Source organism: Juglans microcarpa x Juglans regia, chromosome 7S, assembly GCF_004785595.1.
Source record: "Juglans microcarpa x Juglans regia isolate MS1-56 chromosome 7S, Jm3101_v1.0, whole genome shotgun sequence".
Taxonomy (NCBI): Eukaryota; Viridiplantae; Streptophyta; class Magnoliopsida; order Fagales; family Juglandaceae; genus Juglans; species Juglans microcarpa x Juglans regia.
In genome coordinates this window covers 1543488-1559733 of record NC_054607.1, presented here as the reverse complement: position 1 = coordinate 1559733, position 16246 = coordinate 1543488, and the positions used below count along the sequence as shown (strand labels likewise).

The window sequence follows — 16246 nt, the reverse complement described above, 5'->3', positions numbered from 1 at the left end:
GAAGCATTTTATTCGTCCAAACAATAAGAAAAGTTGCAACAGCTACGCATATTGCTCTTCCATTACTCTCCACTTGTTTGTGGTAAATTACACGTGACACTGTCTAATTAACTCCCTTCCTAAGTTTCAGCTTCATCATTGAGACTGTGAATAACAAGTAGCTGGTTCGGATAAAACCGAATAACAATATCAATCGCATTAAGTTTTTGTTGCCCAATACCCTCTTAAATCTCTTTGACTTGCTTGGATGAAGAAATGCATGGAATGAAATTAAATAATAATAATAATAATAATAATAATTTTGAAACTTTTCTAATTGTCTTCCTTATTTAAGTTTTGATTAGGATAGAACAAAAAGAAATGATATGAAATTAAACAAATTGCATTTTTAAAAAATATTTTATTTTTTTTCCCTTCGAATTAAGAAGAATGAAAGAGAATGAAGTACACCGTAATGAAAAATTATCTAAAATATATAGTTTATTAAAGAATAAATTTATTTTTTATTGACAGACTGACCACAGTGAAGTAAGTAGAAGATCAAAATAGCATAATTCTTAATTAATATAATAAACCATCCATTTCCTTAATTCATTTATAGGAAAAAAACCAACGAACAGAAGCAATGGTGTGAAATTCTTGTTGCCGAATAGGCCAATACACTGATAAAACCTCTCTTTAGTCTTTATTCTCTCATTGATAGCAGTCCTAGACTTCAACTTTGAAGTGCCAAGGTCTTCCGTTAATCCCCATGACTTTAAGCACCATGCCAGGTCTCTCTCTCCCTCCCTCTCTCTCTCTCTCTCTCTCTCTCTCGCGCGCGCGCGCGCGCTTTATCTGTGTTATATTAACTTATTTTGAGTAAGGCTGATAAAAAAAAAAGGAACAACTTTTGAGGATATCTAATTTCAATGATTCTAAGGGAATAGAGTTGGGTTTCATTTTTTCTAACCTAAGGCTCATAAAAAGAAAAAGAAGGAACAACTTTTGAGGATATCTAATTTCAATGATTCTAAAGGAATATAGAGTTGGGTTTCATTTTTTCTAACCTAAGGCTCATAAAAATTAAAAAAAAAAAAAAAAAAAAGGAACTACTTTTGAGGATTTCTAATTTCAATGATTTTAAGGGAATATAGAGTTGGGTTTCATTTTTTCAAACCTTTATGTTTCGGGGTTATCGTTGAATCAACATCTAATGCTCCGTTTGGTTGCTGAGAAAAATGTGTGAAGAAAAGAAAATGGAAGTTTGAATCTTAGGTACCCAAGAAAATCATAAGGTCCTGTATCTCGTAAGGGTTTTTCCACCTTGTTCTCGGAGATGAGGCTTAAAATGTATATACTCCTCTGTTTTCTCTGGAATCTAATTGATTTTAATCGTTATTATGCACAATTGATTCATCTCAAACTCCTTGGACTTTTTTTAGAAATATAAATAAAGATAAAACCTTGATAGATGGTTATATAGTCTTACATATTTTTAAATTGAGCGGTGCATGTAAACTTATCAAACACACTAAGGTATTAATCGCAAATTAGCATTGATACACTTAGTTTTTGTGTTTTTTTTTTTTTCAGTTAATAGATAACAATGTTTGTGTGTGTTTTCTATCCTATTAAATTTAGGAATACAAGGTTATTCCATCTCCACTTATCAGAAAAAAGGAGTACAGGGTTTTTCACATGCCTTTTACCCCTGGACAACACTGGTTTTGCATCTTTTCAATGATACAAGGATGATGACAAAGAGGGCTACAAAGTGAAAGTGCAAGTTTTTACTAGATTATTTGGAACCATAGCGTTGTCTATTTTCCATCTCTTATTAACGCCTTTTGGAGACTAGATATGTGCGTGTTCTCAGATTTAGTATTGAAGAAAGCTTCTCTGCTTTCCTTTGGAGTTATTTATTCTGGCTAAGCCATCAATTTACTCTAGGCTATCTTTTAGCATCACTACTCTGGGTAGTCAATCTCATGGTTGCTTGCATGTGGCAAGTGCAACTTATAAAGAAGACATCTTTTATCTTTGGTATTGCACAAGGAAAAAAAAAATTATCTGACAATCTTTGCCAATAGTAATATTTGTTTAATGTTTTCTAAAGAATATCGGAAGAACAGATGTACTAGGATTTTCTAGTATTGGGGCATCTCATATGTTACATTGTTTCTCCACTTTCTGAATTGCATATTGCCACACAGGTGCTCGTACTAGACCTTGATACTGTTATTTTGCATATCAAACGGTTTGGGTGAATAGCAATTGCCATATATGGTAGTTCTAGACTTCTAGTTATGTACCTGGTATATCAGAAAAAACTCAAGTTGTATAGAAAGAGTCTGTAAATAAATTTTGCTAGACTTGATTTTCTGTTTTAGTATTGATCTCTTTAAGATTATATACCTTTCCAAGTTTTAAATATATACATTGGATCGATGAAACCCATCTGTTTTATGAGGATACTAAACCTGTTTGGACTCTTGATATCCAATTACAGATATTCAAGGACCTTCAATCGAAGATGGAACCTTCACTAATCAGCTAGCTTTGAGAAAACTCAACCGGTGGCAATGGTGGCTTTTGGTAGCACTAAATATTTTCTTCCTCATTGTTGGCCAATCTGCCGCTGTTCTTCTTGGGAGATTTTATTATGACCAGGGTGGAAATAGTAAATGGATGGCTACTCTTGTGCAAACTGCTGCCTTCCCAGTCTTATTAATCCCACTCGTTCTTATTCCTTCTCAGGAGCCTTCAAGTTTTTCAGCCTCCCCACCCTCTATTAAGATTCTTGTCTTGGTCTACTTCTCTCTTGGAGTGCTCATAGCTGGTGACAACATGTTGTATTCTGTTGGACTCTTGTACCTCTCTGCCTCTACTTATTCCCTCATATGTGCAACCCAACTAGCCTTTAATGCGGTTTTCTCATACTTCATCAACTCTCAGAAGTTCACTGCTCTAATTTTTAACTCTGTGGTTCTCCTCTCATTATCTGCTGCCCTGATCGGAGTCAACGATGACTCTGAAGGACCATCAGGAGTTTCCAAGGGGAAATATATCATTGGCTTCCTTTGTACCCTTGCAGCCTCTGCACTCTACTCTCTTTTGCTTTCCCTAATGCAGCTTTCCTTCCAAAAGGTTCTTAAAAGGGAAACCTTTTCTATAGTCTTGGAACTGCAAATCTATACATCCCTCGTTGCCACCTGTGTTTCAGTTGTGGGCCTTTTCGCAAGTGGGGAATGGAAGAGTTTGCATGGGGAAATGGAGGGTTTTGGTGCAGGAAGAGTTTCTTATGTAATGGTGTTGGCTTGGACTGCAGTGGCTTGGCAAATTTGTTCTGTTGGTGTTGTGGGCTTGATATTTGTGGTGTCATCTCTCTTCTCCAACGTAATCAGTACCGTCTCTTTGGCTGTTACTCCTATCGCTGCTGTGATAGTTTTCCATGACAAAATGAACGGCGTCAAGGTAATTGCCATGCTTTTGGCTCTTTGGGTTTTGCATCATATATTTACCAAAATTATCTTGATAATTCTAAGGCAAGGACGACACGCAATGGTGTTGGAGAATCTTATAACGATTCTTAATGTTGATGAGTTTGGAACTTGATGGAAACAGAACATCACGGGTGATCTTTGAGTAAGTGTCCTCCTTTGCTGCAACTGGTTTATTTGCTTTACAGCCGTTCTTCCGAGTTAGGAAAATTATCCAGTGACTGGTGATTTTATTTAATTTGATAGAAGTGTCATAATCTGTTGCAAATAATTTAGTCCATCTAATAAGTTGATCAAGTTATTTAGGGTATGGTCTGATAGACTACGGAAGATTGTTCATAAATGTATTTTCCCCTAATTAGAGAATGTGAAGACAGTTTGAAAATAAAATTTGAAAGAAAGAAATGAAACTTTCAAGGATATGGTGTGTTTGGTAGCTTTTTTTCTCTTTTCTATTATTTATAGAATCTCACTTTCTCATTTAGGATCTTGACCAAGAACTGAAGAACATAGTATTATGACTTCTTTCACTATTTTTTTTCCCCACTGTGACATCCAAGATTCAAGTGGTAATGGGTAAAACAATATATGAATCCCATACGAAATTAACTTAAAATTTAATGATTAGGGTTTGGTATTTTTAGGTTTGGAACAAAACACAGATCAACTCGATCAGACACGATTAATAAATGAGTAAATTGAATGTCATCCCGCGAAACTTGATATTAACCCCTATATAAGGAGTATAAATTAAAATTATGTTTTTTCTTTTACTAATTTAAGCTTAATTAGAACTTGTAAACCCTTGTATTGCAATGTGATATTTTGTTTGGAAAGATTTTAATTAGTTTTTGTAAAGATGAACTGTAAAAGCTAGGTTATATCTATTAATTAAGATGTTGGATTTGGATCCATTCAACCATGTTCATCAATCATTAACCGATTGGATTTTTTTTCATGACTAGATTGTAATATTACCTTAATTTGATATCAATTGAGAGGTTAGGACCTAACCCCATTTATTTCTATTTGTCTGCAACTGACAAACACACACACACAAAGGTCATTGCCTTGCCCATTTATTAATGACAATTTCAAATTACCTTTTCCAGAATATATATAAATATAGAGAAATGATAGTTGCAGTTGTGCACAAGCGCGTGCAATCATTTTTAAAAAAATGAATAAATGTGAGACCTACATGAAAAAATAATAATGTTTTAATAGTAGAATCTACTCTTTTTCAAAGCGATTGTACGGCACTTACACATTTCACGACTATATATAGTATTACTCATAAATATATATACATATATATTAATGGGATTATAAGGACTGGGGACTGCAGAGTGCATAGAGCTATGATTCAAATGAGAGGGTTAAATGCAGCATAATTCAATTTCACCAACTTGAAAATGTTAGATATTGGAGTTTAATTTACTAATAGCATCCCATCAAATTATCCGAACTTAATAATTTTAAATAAATAAAAAAAGATATATAAAATAAGTCTTATATTATTTATTAAATACTTAGTAACTTATATATTTTAAAATCTTTATAAAAATAACAATAAGTATTATATGATTCGTATTCTAAATTTTATTTAACTTGAAAATTTTCAAGAGTAACATTTACTTATAATTAGGCCTGTTCATAAAAACACTATGACCCGACCCTGCCCGATAAATCCGTTTGTCCCACACGTTAAATGCGGGTTAACTAAACAACGGGTTCCAACCCGCTATTTAACGGGCGAAAGAGCACCCCGTCCGCCTCTAACTTCTTCAGTTTCTGGCTACATCTCACACCACGAAATTGCACTTCACTCTGGCTAGTGCCAGCTCCATTCTCAGATAGCACACGACCTCCACCCACTTGAGGTCTCAACAATGGTCGAATCACTGCCATTTCCCCTCCAGAGTTTCCACAGTCAACAACTCCATTCTCAGATAACCCAATACTTATGCAACAGTTGAAATCTAAGATTTTCTTTCAACATACAGTAAGATTTCACAAGCATTGTAATAGAAAAAAATCAACAAGAAAATGTAGACAGACTCTTTAACATGCAAATAAGATTTTTAGACATTGCCGCATACCAACAACAACTCAAGGTTTAAGGTTGCAATCAGACATTGCCGCATACCAACAACAACTCAAGGTTTAAGGTTGCGATTGCAGCATGGGTTAATGCCTGCGTTTTGGTCAAATAAATAGAATGAAAAGTGAAAGATTCGAGTGAGACCACCAAATTGGAAGCACGCAGTTCCAATCATACAAAGAAAATTTCCATGGGGAAAAAAGGGAAAAAAAGCGATAAGAGAATGTCGAATTTCAAGTCTAGAATGAAAGGAAAAGGAATCGTCTTTTTGAATGGTGGGATATCAAACGTTTTGGCTCCTTCAACATTTGGTTACGCGGTGGGGGAAGTGAATGTTCATATTCAACGGTAAGCGTGCGCCGTAGAACTCGTTAATGACCAAGATCATCGCTAATGACAACAACCACCCGTCAACTTCCTCCTTCTCCGGAACCGCTGCCGACATGAGCAACAAGAGCCACGAGTGCTCCATCTGCCACAAGACCTTCCCCACGGGCCAGGCCTTGGGCAGCCACAAGCGCTGACACTATGACGGTGGCAATAGTCATAGCAACACCAACGCCAACAGCGACATGACCTTCTCTAAAGGCGGCGGCTCCATCCTCTGCCAAAGCCACCGTGGCTTCGACTTGAACCTACCGGCCTTGCCCGAGTTCTGGCTTAATAGGAAAGTTTCCTTTGGGCAGAGCAAGAGGTGGAGTCTTCTCTGCCAACAAAGAAACCGCGTTTGTTCTTGATGAGTCCGGTCGTATAGTTATCCTTGAGTATATATAAATAAATAAATAAATAAAATTAAAAAAAAAACAGCTAATTTTTTTTTCCATGTTCAAAGCTACGGGCCAAGTCAGATCGGGCCAGAAAACTTCTTAGGCGGGCCAATGTGCAGGCCTACTTATAATTCTATGCACAACATTATATGTATTGAGTAAAAGATCAATTTTATCAATTTTTTCTTTTTTAATTTAGATTTTTAATTTTTAATTTCATAATTTCCAATACACAAATAACTAACACATCAACACTTATTATTATGTGAGTAAATTTATAAGTATAAATAGTATTTTTAATTTCTCAATACGCGTGCAAGTAAGAGATACATACTATGGTATATAAAAAATAATAATTTGTACAACGTCTAAATAAATAAACTTTGCACAATTATTTTGTAAAATAGTAAACCCACTTCAAATAGTGTTAAAAACTTTTTTTTTTTTTTACGAGACTGACATTTTACAAAAATTTATCAGATTGATACGTAAACTTCGTAAAAAATCGTGTAGATATAACAAACATATATAGCCACGTGTCGAATGGATAACAATTCAAACACCCACATTGATTTTCTTTTATTTAAAGTCGTAGAAATAACGGTTAAAGGACATTGACCGTACTGAGTCCAAGTCCCGATTAAATTTGTGGACCCGACTACACAAATTAGATCGGGTCCACTCGTTTGCCCACCGGAGTCACGGAATTGTGTCACGTGCACACGCAGAGAGACACACAACGCAACGCAACGCAACATTAACACCAGCATCAGAGACGCAGGCCCAGCATTCAATTAAAGGATGTGCGAGTTGGAAAGGGAAAGTAAAAAGATTAATTAACAAGAAATTCACACCACATATATTTCTATTTTTTTAAAGAATTAAGCGACTCTTATTATTTATATATTAATCAGATAAAAATGTGATATAAGATTTTTGTAATAACAAAAAATATATTCATCATTTTAATTCTCATTATCTATTCATTATTTTATAATATAATATTAAATAATAAATTTATAATTAAAATATAATAAATAATTTTCAATCACTTAATATCATGTTATAAAATAATAAAAAGATAATAAATTACATTACTCATTTAATAATCCTTCTATAAATTAACAAGGGGCATCCGTGTTAGGCACACACTTAACTCTGTAGACACCGAAAAGCATAGGATGCCACCTCATTCTTAACTGTACAAGTGGACCCCCACCACTTCCACTATTTCAATTTTCAATAACCTCGCCCACCACCCATCTACTTCAAAGTAGTTAATATTACCATTAACTGAGGGGGAAAGGAGCATCACCCACCATGCTCCCAATAACCACCCAATAAAATCTCCGGTCAAGGAATTAAAAGGATAGAAAAGTAACTTCAGCTAAAAAACTCGAACTCTGAATTACGTAATTACACAAAATAAATCAATAATTTGGATTTGTGATATTCCTTGTATAATGAGAACGCACGGAGCTTTTTTTCTGTTTTTTAACCCTCGCACGCTTAAATTATTTCCAAACGGAAATCTAAAGGAATAGGGGCAAAATCGTACTTTTGAGGAGATAACATCAGCGTCGAAGGCGATGTCAACGGTCAAGGAAATCAATGGTTGTAGCCGACTTTCCCCAAATCCGCAAGCTTCCTCGACCGGCTTTTGCAAAACGACGCCGCCGTTTTGAGATTAGGCTTCCCCGGCACCCTAGTATCGCCGGAGACCGTTATATCCGGTGGCAAGCTCTTCTGGTTCCAGTGCCGGTTGGGGCTCGCCCTCACCAGCGGGCTCAAGCAAAACGCTATTCCGGACTGGTTCCGGCTTTGTCCCTGCCGAGTCCGCCGTACCGCGAACGCCGGTGAACGCCACGCCTCCGAGGAGTAGCCACTCGATGGTACCGGTTGATCGCCATCTTCGTCGGAATCCGTCGTTCTCACTGGCGACATTCCTCGATTAGCTCTCCGGCCAGGTCTTCTGTCTACGTTGGCTGTGGATTCGTCGACAACGAACAGCCGCGATTGCTTTCTCCGGTTTCCGGCGAAGATTGTGGTGAACCAAGAGGGAGAAGAAGATGATGTCGACGATGAAGGCCCGCAAGATTCCTTAGACGAAATTCTGGGATCGGGCTCCAATTTCTCGGATCTGGACCCGAACAACTTGGACACTAGGAAGAACATGCTGTTCTTCTTCCTACAAGATCCGGTGGTACTGGTGAAGGTAGATGAGGCGTAGGTAGGACCCACCTGCGGTGTGCTGTAGAAGCGACGATCGTGTCGGTCGTGGTGGTGGTGTTGCCTTGTGGCGTCGTCCGACTTACGGCGGGAGACGTAGGGGGAGACTGAACGAGGAAAAACAAGCGGAGGAGGAGGCGGAGGCAAATTGGCGTCAGATATCTGGGTACCCACAGATACGTCAGCGGGACGATATTGAGTCCGGGAGAGCTGCTGGTGTTGGGACAGGACCTGAGCCTGGGCCTGCGCGGCGATGAGGACTAAGAGTCGGTCGCTGAGACAAGAAGCGCATACGCCGACGGTGCTGCTGAGGTCGGAGGTATGCTTCTTACACCTCATTTACTCTCGCTCACACTTGCACACACATATAGGAGTAACTAATTCGTGCCCAGTAGAGACGAAATGAGCGGAGAGATCTCACAGAGAGGTTTGCGTTCTCGAGTTCTTGTTCCTGCTTGGCCCCCGAGAGAGAGAGAGAGAGAGCAGAGACTCTTTGTTCAGAAAAGTGAGAGTGCTTGTGGGCGTTGAGGGAACGCGATGAGCATTTTGTAGCCTTTACGAAAGATGAGAGAGGCAGCCATAAATAATAGGAGAGAAAATTGAGAAAGAATCCCCGGCTGCTTTTAAAGTAGAATCCGGTAGCAGTTAATTACGTTACGGGAAGGAAAGGCAGTCTTCGAAAATGAAAACAACTTAGAAAGAACCACATCTCATCTTATTTACGAGGAAGCTGAGAGTGATTTGTGTTTTTAAATGTTTTAGTTATAAAAATAATTTATAAATTAATTTAATTATAAAATTATTTTATTATAAAATAAATTTAATATATCCTATAAAATTATATTTTATAAATTTATTTTAATAAAAATGAATGACTTTTTCTCTTTTTATTTAAAAAGAAACAACTACTGCTGTTGACTTTGGATATGATCCTTAACTCTTTTTAGTAGATTTTTAATGATCACGCCTGGGTTTTATATTTTTTTAACTTTAATCTTCAACATGTTTCACCTATCTCTACCTGAAAAAGACGGCTAACAATTATGACCTAGCAGTTATCATTATCCTATATGCATATAGCTGTCCACGCGTCGATTATAATTATAATCCAAATTAATAGTGTCAATTCTTTATTGTTACTTTCATAATCTACGCGCACTTATGTTAACAATTTGAAGACAACGTTAATTTTAATCATCAGAATTTCCTTTCTTTTTCAATCTATGATTGAGTAATTGATAAAGAGCAGTGTTAAAGATATAAATTTTTTTATAAAAATAAATTTATAAATTAACATAATTTTATATAATATATTAAATAAAAATAATTTTATTATCGAGCATAGTATTTTTATAAAAAAATTTATATTTCAAATACTTCTCATTGATAAATGATAAATAATAAATATTTTTATCTGGACGTTACATGAGCTTTCCTGGTGGGTGAACCATGACTGGTTTAAGTTTGTCAGTTTGCCTTTTTTTTTTTCTTCTCTCTAAGCAAGCAATTTTATTAGAAAATGGAAAGATGATATATGAGGAAGGGGTAAAGTTTCAACAAATATCTTAATATAATAATTACAATGTAAAAATGATAATAAAATAAAATAAAATAAAACGAGTTTTAAGATTATTGTTTTGGTTCCCATTTATGTCCTAAAAAGAGAGTGCTATCTTAAAATATAGTTTTTAAATAAGTTACCCCTGAAGACAGTATAAGTTGTGGATGTATTGTAATTTATTGTCTTGAGATATATTTTAAATAGATTTATAGTCATTTTTTTAAAAATTATTGATTAAAAAAATGATAAGATAATAGAAAAATTGACCTTAAGCTTTTGCACAAGCCTATATACTACATTGGCTATAAAGGACAACCTTCATGAGCATCATTAAAACAAGGTTGTTTGGTCAAATAAAATGGCAACAAGGGCCAAGTCTGCCCATTATGAACCACTCATTCTTAGTGGTCTTTTAAGTCCTTTTTATTAACTATAATTGCACATTTTCTGCCACCATGTTGTCCTGCTTCCGTGGTGCACGTATGGGGAAGTTGTAGCTTGGCCCCATGTCTCTAATCTTTGGTAACCATGTCAAAACATCCATATAATAGTGTCGTAAATAGTTTTTTTTTTTTTTTTAAAAAAAATTATATTCATAAATCGGTGTGCAGAGGATACTTAATAAAATGTTTACAATAAATTTTAAAATATAAATTTTACAAATCAAATCTTATCATTTAAGTGATGTAGATAATGTATTCTAGACACCAATTGGATAATAGAATAATTTTTTTTCTTCTTTTTTTTTTTCTTGAGAGTAAGATAGTTTTGTTGTATAAACATTCTTAGGTAAAAAAAGAAAGGGGATTGATGGTCTTTAAATTCATCACGGGGCATTTAGGTTGCGTTTAGTTCTCAAATTCAGTTCAGCTCAGCTGAGTTTAGTTTAACTTTAAACTGAGTTTAACATTCAAACACTCAATTTTCAAATTATTAAACTCATATCAACTCAAAACTTTTTTACACGTGGAACCCACAATCTTTTTTAACTTAAAATATCTTTATACGTGAGATCTACAATCTTTTTTAATTTTCCATAAAACGTACTAAACTCATCTTAAAATTTAAATACACTTTAAACTCAGTTTAAATAGGCCTCACATAACTCCCTCCACTGCTCAACTCATTACTATTTATAAAAAATTCAACTCAGTTGATTTAGCTCAACATCCAAACGTAGCCTTAAGATAAGGAAAATGCTATTTTGACCAAAGTTTTAAATTTCGTACTGTACCGGCCGGTACGGCCGAAATTTTTCATTTTGGCCGTCCGGCCGGTACAGGTACTATACCTGTTCCGTACCGGCCAAAATACCAGCCGTACCGGCCGGTACCGGTCATACCGGCCTCAATTTCGGCCTGTACCGGCTTATATTTCGGCCGGTACCGGCCGATATTTCGGCCTGTGTTTTTTTTTTTTTTTTTTTTTCGTTTTTTTCGTTTTTTCAAACTACAAACTTATTTTTTAACCCTCAATTCAGACTAGACTATTTATAATTTATATATATATGTATTTGTATATAATTTATTTATATATAGACTATTATTTTAGAATATAATTTTTATATATATTTTTATATATAATTTATTTATAGATCAACTATCCCGAAACGTTATCCCGAAACGCTATCCTGAAACGGTACTGGTACCGAAATATTTCGTTCCAGTACCTTGACCGGTACGCTATCCGGTACGGTATTCAAAACATTGATTTTGACACCTAAATTTGACACCTTATTTTGACACTTCATTTATTTTAATTTTTTTTTATATTTCTTTTTATTTAATAGTTAAGGAAGTAATTATTAGTGTATTGATATTTTTTTTTAAATGTTTTAAAAATGTTTAAAAATAATAAAAAAAATTAAAAAAAATAAAAAGACCAATTTCACCTCAAAGTCATTTGAAACGGTGCTACTTAGCGGCAGACTATCTCGACAGAAAAGATAAAAGACTCATTGTACAGTGTGATATTATGTGATATTCACATCCGCTGAGGCAAAAAAAGAAAAGAAAAAAGTGGGTGGGTTAAAGGAGAATAAAACACACAAGGAAGAAAAGAAAAGAACGGAGAAAATAAACATAGAAAAAGGGTGGGCTGGAGTTATCTCAAGCGCATGGTAAGAAAGATAATGATATTTGCATATTTAAATTATGCACATTTATTTTTTTTAAAAAATGAATAAATTTAGAACTTATATGAAAAAAATTATTTTTTTAATAATAAATTAATTTTTTTTAAAGAGAGTATGCATGAGACTTACACATTTTAAAACTGTATCTAGCATTATTAAAAAATAAATAAAAGATATGGACTCGAGATCTCATATATCACCTGCATATGGCATTGCATGATATAGTGCAAATTCAATGCATTAGATGTGTGGGAATAAGTGTAGCTAAGACTAACACAGAGTATAGTAGCGGAACTAAACGAAAGAAATTGATGACAATCACACAGAAAGAACACCAAGAATTAAGTGGTTCGACTCAAAATGAGCCTACGTCCACTGGTGGGGTCGGTATCGAAGATTTCACTATCAACAGAGATGGAGTACAAATCAATACAACAAAACTTCACAAGAAAGTTATCTCTCAAACTCACTCTAGACTTCTCTCTCAAGAAAATACTAAAAAACAAGCCAAATGAATTCTGAAGAAGTAAACAAAGAAGTGGGCGCCGTTTGATATTTATAAGAAAAGTGAGAATTCACTTTTGTGAACATTGGCTCGAGCGAACGTCGAGCGAGTGTCGAGCGAACGTAGATATTCTGCACTTCGCTCAAGCCAACAGTTGTGCGAGAGTCGAGCGAAGCTCTCTGCCTGAACTCGCTCGAGCTGGGTGTCGAGCGAGGGTCGAGCGAAGCTCTCTGACTTGGATATTGCTCGAGCTGAATGTCGAGCGATACTTGAGCGAAGCTCTCTGTCTGAATTCGCTCGAGCTGAATGTCGAGCGAATGTCGAGCGAAGCTCTCTGTCTGAATTCGCTCGAGCTAAGTGTCGAGCGAATGTTGAGCGAAGCTCTTTGTCTGACTTCGTTCGAGCTGAGTGAACCTCCGCTCGAGCGAACCTACGACACTTGCACTGTTCAATCAAAATTCAAGCCACCTCATAACAAATCTCCACCTTGGCTTGAACTCTGCCAAAACACAAAAAACCTCCGACCACAAAACCAATCCCCACCACCAAATCCCTTACGGGAATAACAAAATGCGAATACCAATTAAGTCCAAACAAAGTTTGAACTTGTATACTGCAACTGGCTTAGTCATCATATCTGCTGGATTCTCTGTAGTAGCAATCTTCAGAATCTGTATAGCACCCTCTATAACAATCTATCTGAGAAAATGGTACCTAACATCAATGTGCTTCGTTCTTTCATGATACATTTGATTTTTGGTCAAATGTATTGCACTCTGACTGTCATAGAATACTGAGATCCCATCTTGTTGTAAACCCAAATCATTGACTAAGCCTTTCAACCAAATGGTCTCCTTAACAGCCTCGGTTGCTACCATGTACTCTGCCTCGGTAGTTGATAAAGCAACAGTGGATTGCAATGTTGCTTTCCAACTGATAGCTGACCCACACAGAGTGAAAACATAACCTGTCAATGATCTTCTTTTATCTAAGTCTCCAGCATAATCTGAATCAACAAAACCAGTAACTTTGGAACTGAGATCGACATCTCTATCAAATATTAACCCAAAGTTTAGGGTTCCCCTCAGATACCTGAGTATCCATTTCACAGCCTGCCAATGAGTCTTACCTGGGTTAGCCATATACCTACTAACTACGCTCACTGCCTGTGAAATGTCTGGGCGGGTGCAAACCATTGCATACATGATGCTGCCAACTGCACTTGAATAAGGAACACTAGCCATGAACTGTTTCTCTTCAGTTGTCTGAGGAGATAGGCAAGCTGAAAGTTTAAAGTGCGTAGCAAGTGGTGTACTTACTGGTTTGGAATCAAACATCCCAAATCTCTGAACCACTTTTTCAATATACTTTCCCTGGGACAAGTACAACTTTCCAGCTTTCCTATCTCTGAAGATTTCCATTCCCAAAATCTTCTTCGCAGCACCTAAGTCTTTCATTTCAAACTCATTTCTGAGTTGGGTCTTTAACAAACCTATGTCAGATATGCTTCTAGCAGCAATAAGCATATCATCAACATATAATAGCAAATAAATGAAAGACTTATCAGATAATTCCTTATGATAAACACAACTATCATAGTTACTTCTCAAATAACCATGATCAATCATAAAGGAATCAAACCGCTTATACCATTGCCTTGGCGACTGTTTCAAACCATATAAAGACTTCTTTAATCTGCACACATGATCTTTCTTGTTTTCAACAATGAATCCCTCTGGCTGATGCATGTAAATGGTCTCTTCAAGTTCACCATGTAGGAACGTTGTTTTAACATCAAGTTGCTGTAGCTCTAAGTCATTCAATGCTACTAAAGCTAGTAGTAATCTGATCGAACTGTGTTTCACCACTGGAGAGAAGACTTCAGTGAAGTCGATGCCTTCTCTCTGACTGAAGCCCTTAGCAACTAAGCGTGCCTTGTATCTTGCATCTGTATCACCCTGGATTCCCTCTTTTCTTTTGAAAACCCATTTGCAGCCAACAGTCTTTACCTTCTTTGGCAACATAACCAAATCCCATGTTTGGTTTTTGTGAAGAAACTCAATCTCTTCAGTCATAGCTGCGCACCACTGTGCAGATTCTACGCTCTTGACAGCTTCTGAATAACTGGAAGGTTCCTGACCAACAATATTCTCTGCCGTAGTAAGAGCATAAATAACCATATCTGCATGAGCATACCTCTGAGGTGGTCTAATCTGCCTCCTCTGTCTACCAGTCGCTATACTGTAGTCTTGCTCACCTTGTGCGCCGCTACTTGAATCAGAATCATGCTCATCTTCAATAGCATGATCTTGGGCGCCGTTGGGCAGCCCTTGTGATGCTTCCACCTGAAACTCCACCTGCTTTCTAACATCCTGTTCTTATCCTGTAGACTCAGAATTCTCCTTCCTCGGACTAAGCATGGACTTTTCATCAAAAGTGACATCCCTACTGATCACAAACTTGGGTGATTTAGGATCAGTACACCACAACCTGAATCCCTTCACCCCACTGGCATACCCTATGAATATGCCCTTCTTTGCCCTTGGCTCAAGTTTTCCATCATTAACATGGAAATATGCAGGACAACCAAAAATTTTCAAATTTGAATAATCAGCAGGAGTATCAGACCATACCTCATTCGGAGTCTTCAAACCAATCGCTGTGGCTGGAGAGCGATTGACCAAGTAACAGGCCGTGTTGATTGCTTCAGCCCAGAAATTCTTAGCCAAGCTTGCATTAGAAAGCATGCTGCGAGCTCTCTCCAAGAGGGTCCTGTTCATCCGTTCATCTACCCCATTTTGCTGTGGAGTATGTCTAACTGTACGATATCTGGCAATACCCTCATTTCTGCAGAATTCATCAAACTCACCTCCGCAGAACTCCATACCATTGTCAGTGTGAAGTCGCTTGATTTTCTTGCCCGTCTGATTTTCAATCAAAGCTTTCCACTGTTTGAAGTTAACAAATACATCACTTTTCTGCTTCAAAAAGTAGACCCAAACCTTCCGTGAGAAATCATCAATGAACGTAAGCAAATATTGAGCTCCACCTTTTGACGGGACGGAAGATGGGCCCCAAAGATCAGAATGAATATAGTCCACAGAACTTTTGGTTCTGTGAACCCCTGTAGAGAACTGAACCCTGCACTGTTTGCCAAACACACAGTGTTCACAGAAATCCAGTTTCCCTATCTTCTGATTACATAACAAATCCTGCTTACTCAGAATTGACATTCCCTTTTCATCATATGACCCAAACGCATATGCCACAAATGAGTGACATCTGAATCTGGATCATCTGAAACTGACACTGCAGCTGCACCTGTCACTGTAGAGCCCTGAAGGAAATAAAGACCATTTGTCTTATCTCCTTTCATCATAACCATAGAGCCCTTACTGACTCTGATAGCTCCACCTTCACCAGTGTACTTGTAGTCCAGAGAATTAAGAGTACCCAAAGAAATA

General features: G+C 36.7%; 2 protein-coding genes across 2 annotated transcripts; one reads left to right on the top strand and one right to left on the bottom strand.

The window, feature by feature from the left end:
* Positions 1–619: 619 nt before the first annotated feature.
* LOC121241708 (probable purine permease 11) lies at positions 620–3902 on the top strand. The gene is given in 3 exon segments (XM_041139594.1): positions 620–773; positions 2492–3478; positions 3481–3902. Coding segments are annotated over 3 exon segments (1104 nt in total). The 5' UTR covers positions 620–751; the 3' UTR covers positions 3576–3902.
* A 3833-nt stretch (positions 3903–7735) lies between these two features.
* LOC121241570 lies at positions 7736–9325 on the bottom strand. The gene has a single exon (XM_041139392.1). It carries the CDS (start codon positions 8919–8921, stop codon positions 7962–7964), a length of 960 nt encoding a protein of 319 aa, XP_040995326.1. The 5' UTR covers positions 8922–9325; the 3' UTR covers positions 7736–7961.
* Positions 9326–16246: the final 6921 nt, after the last annotated feature.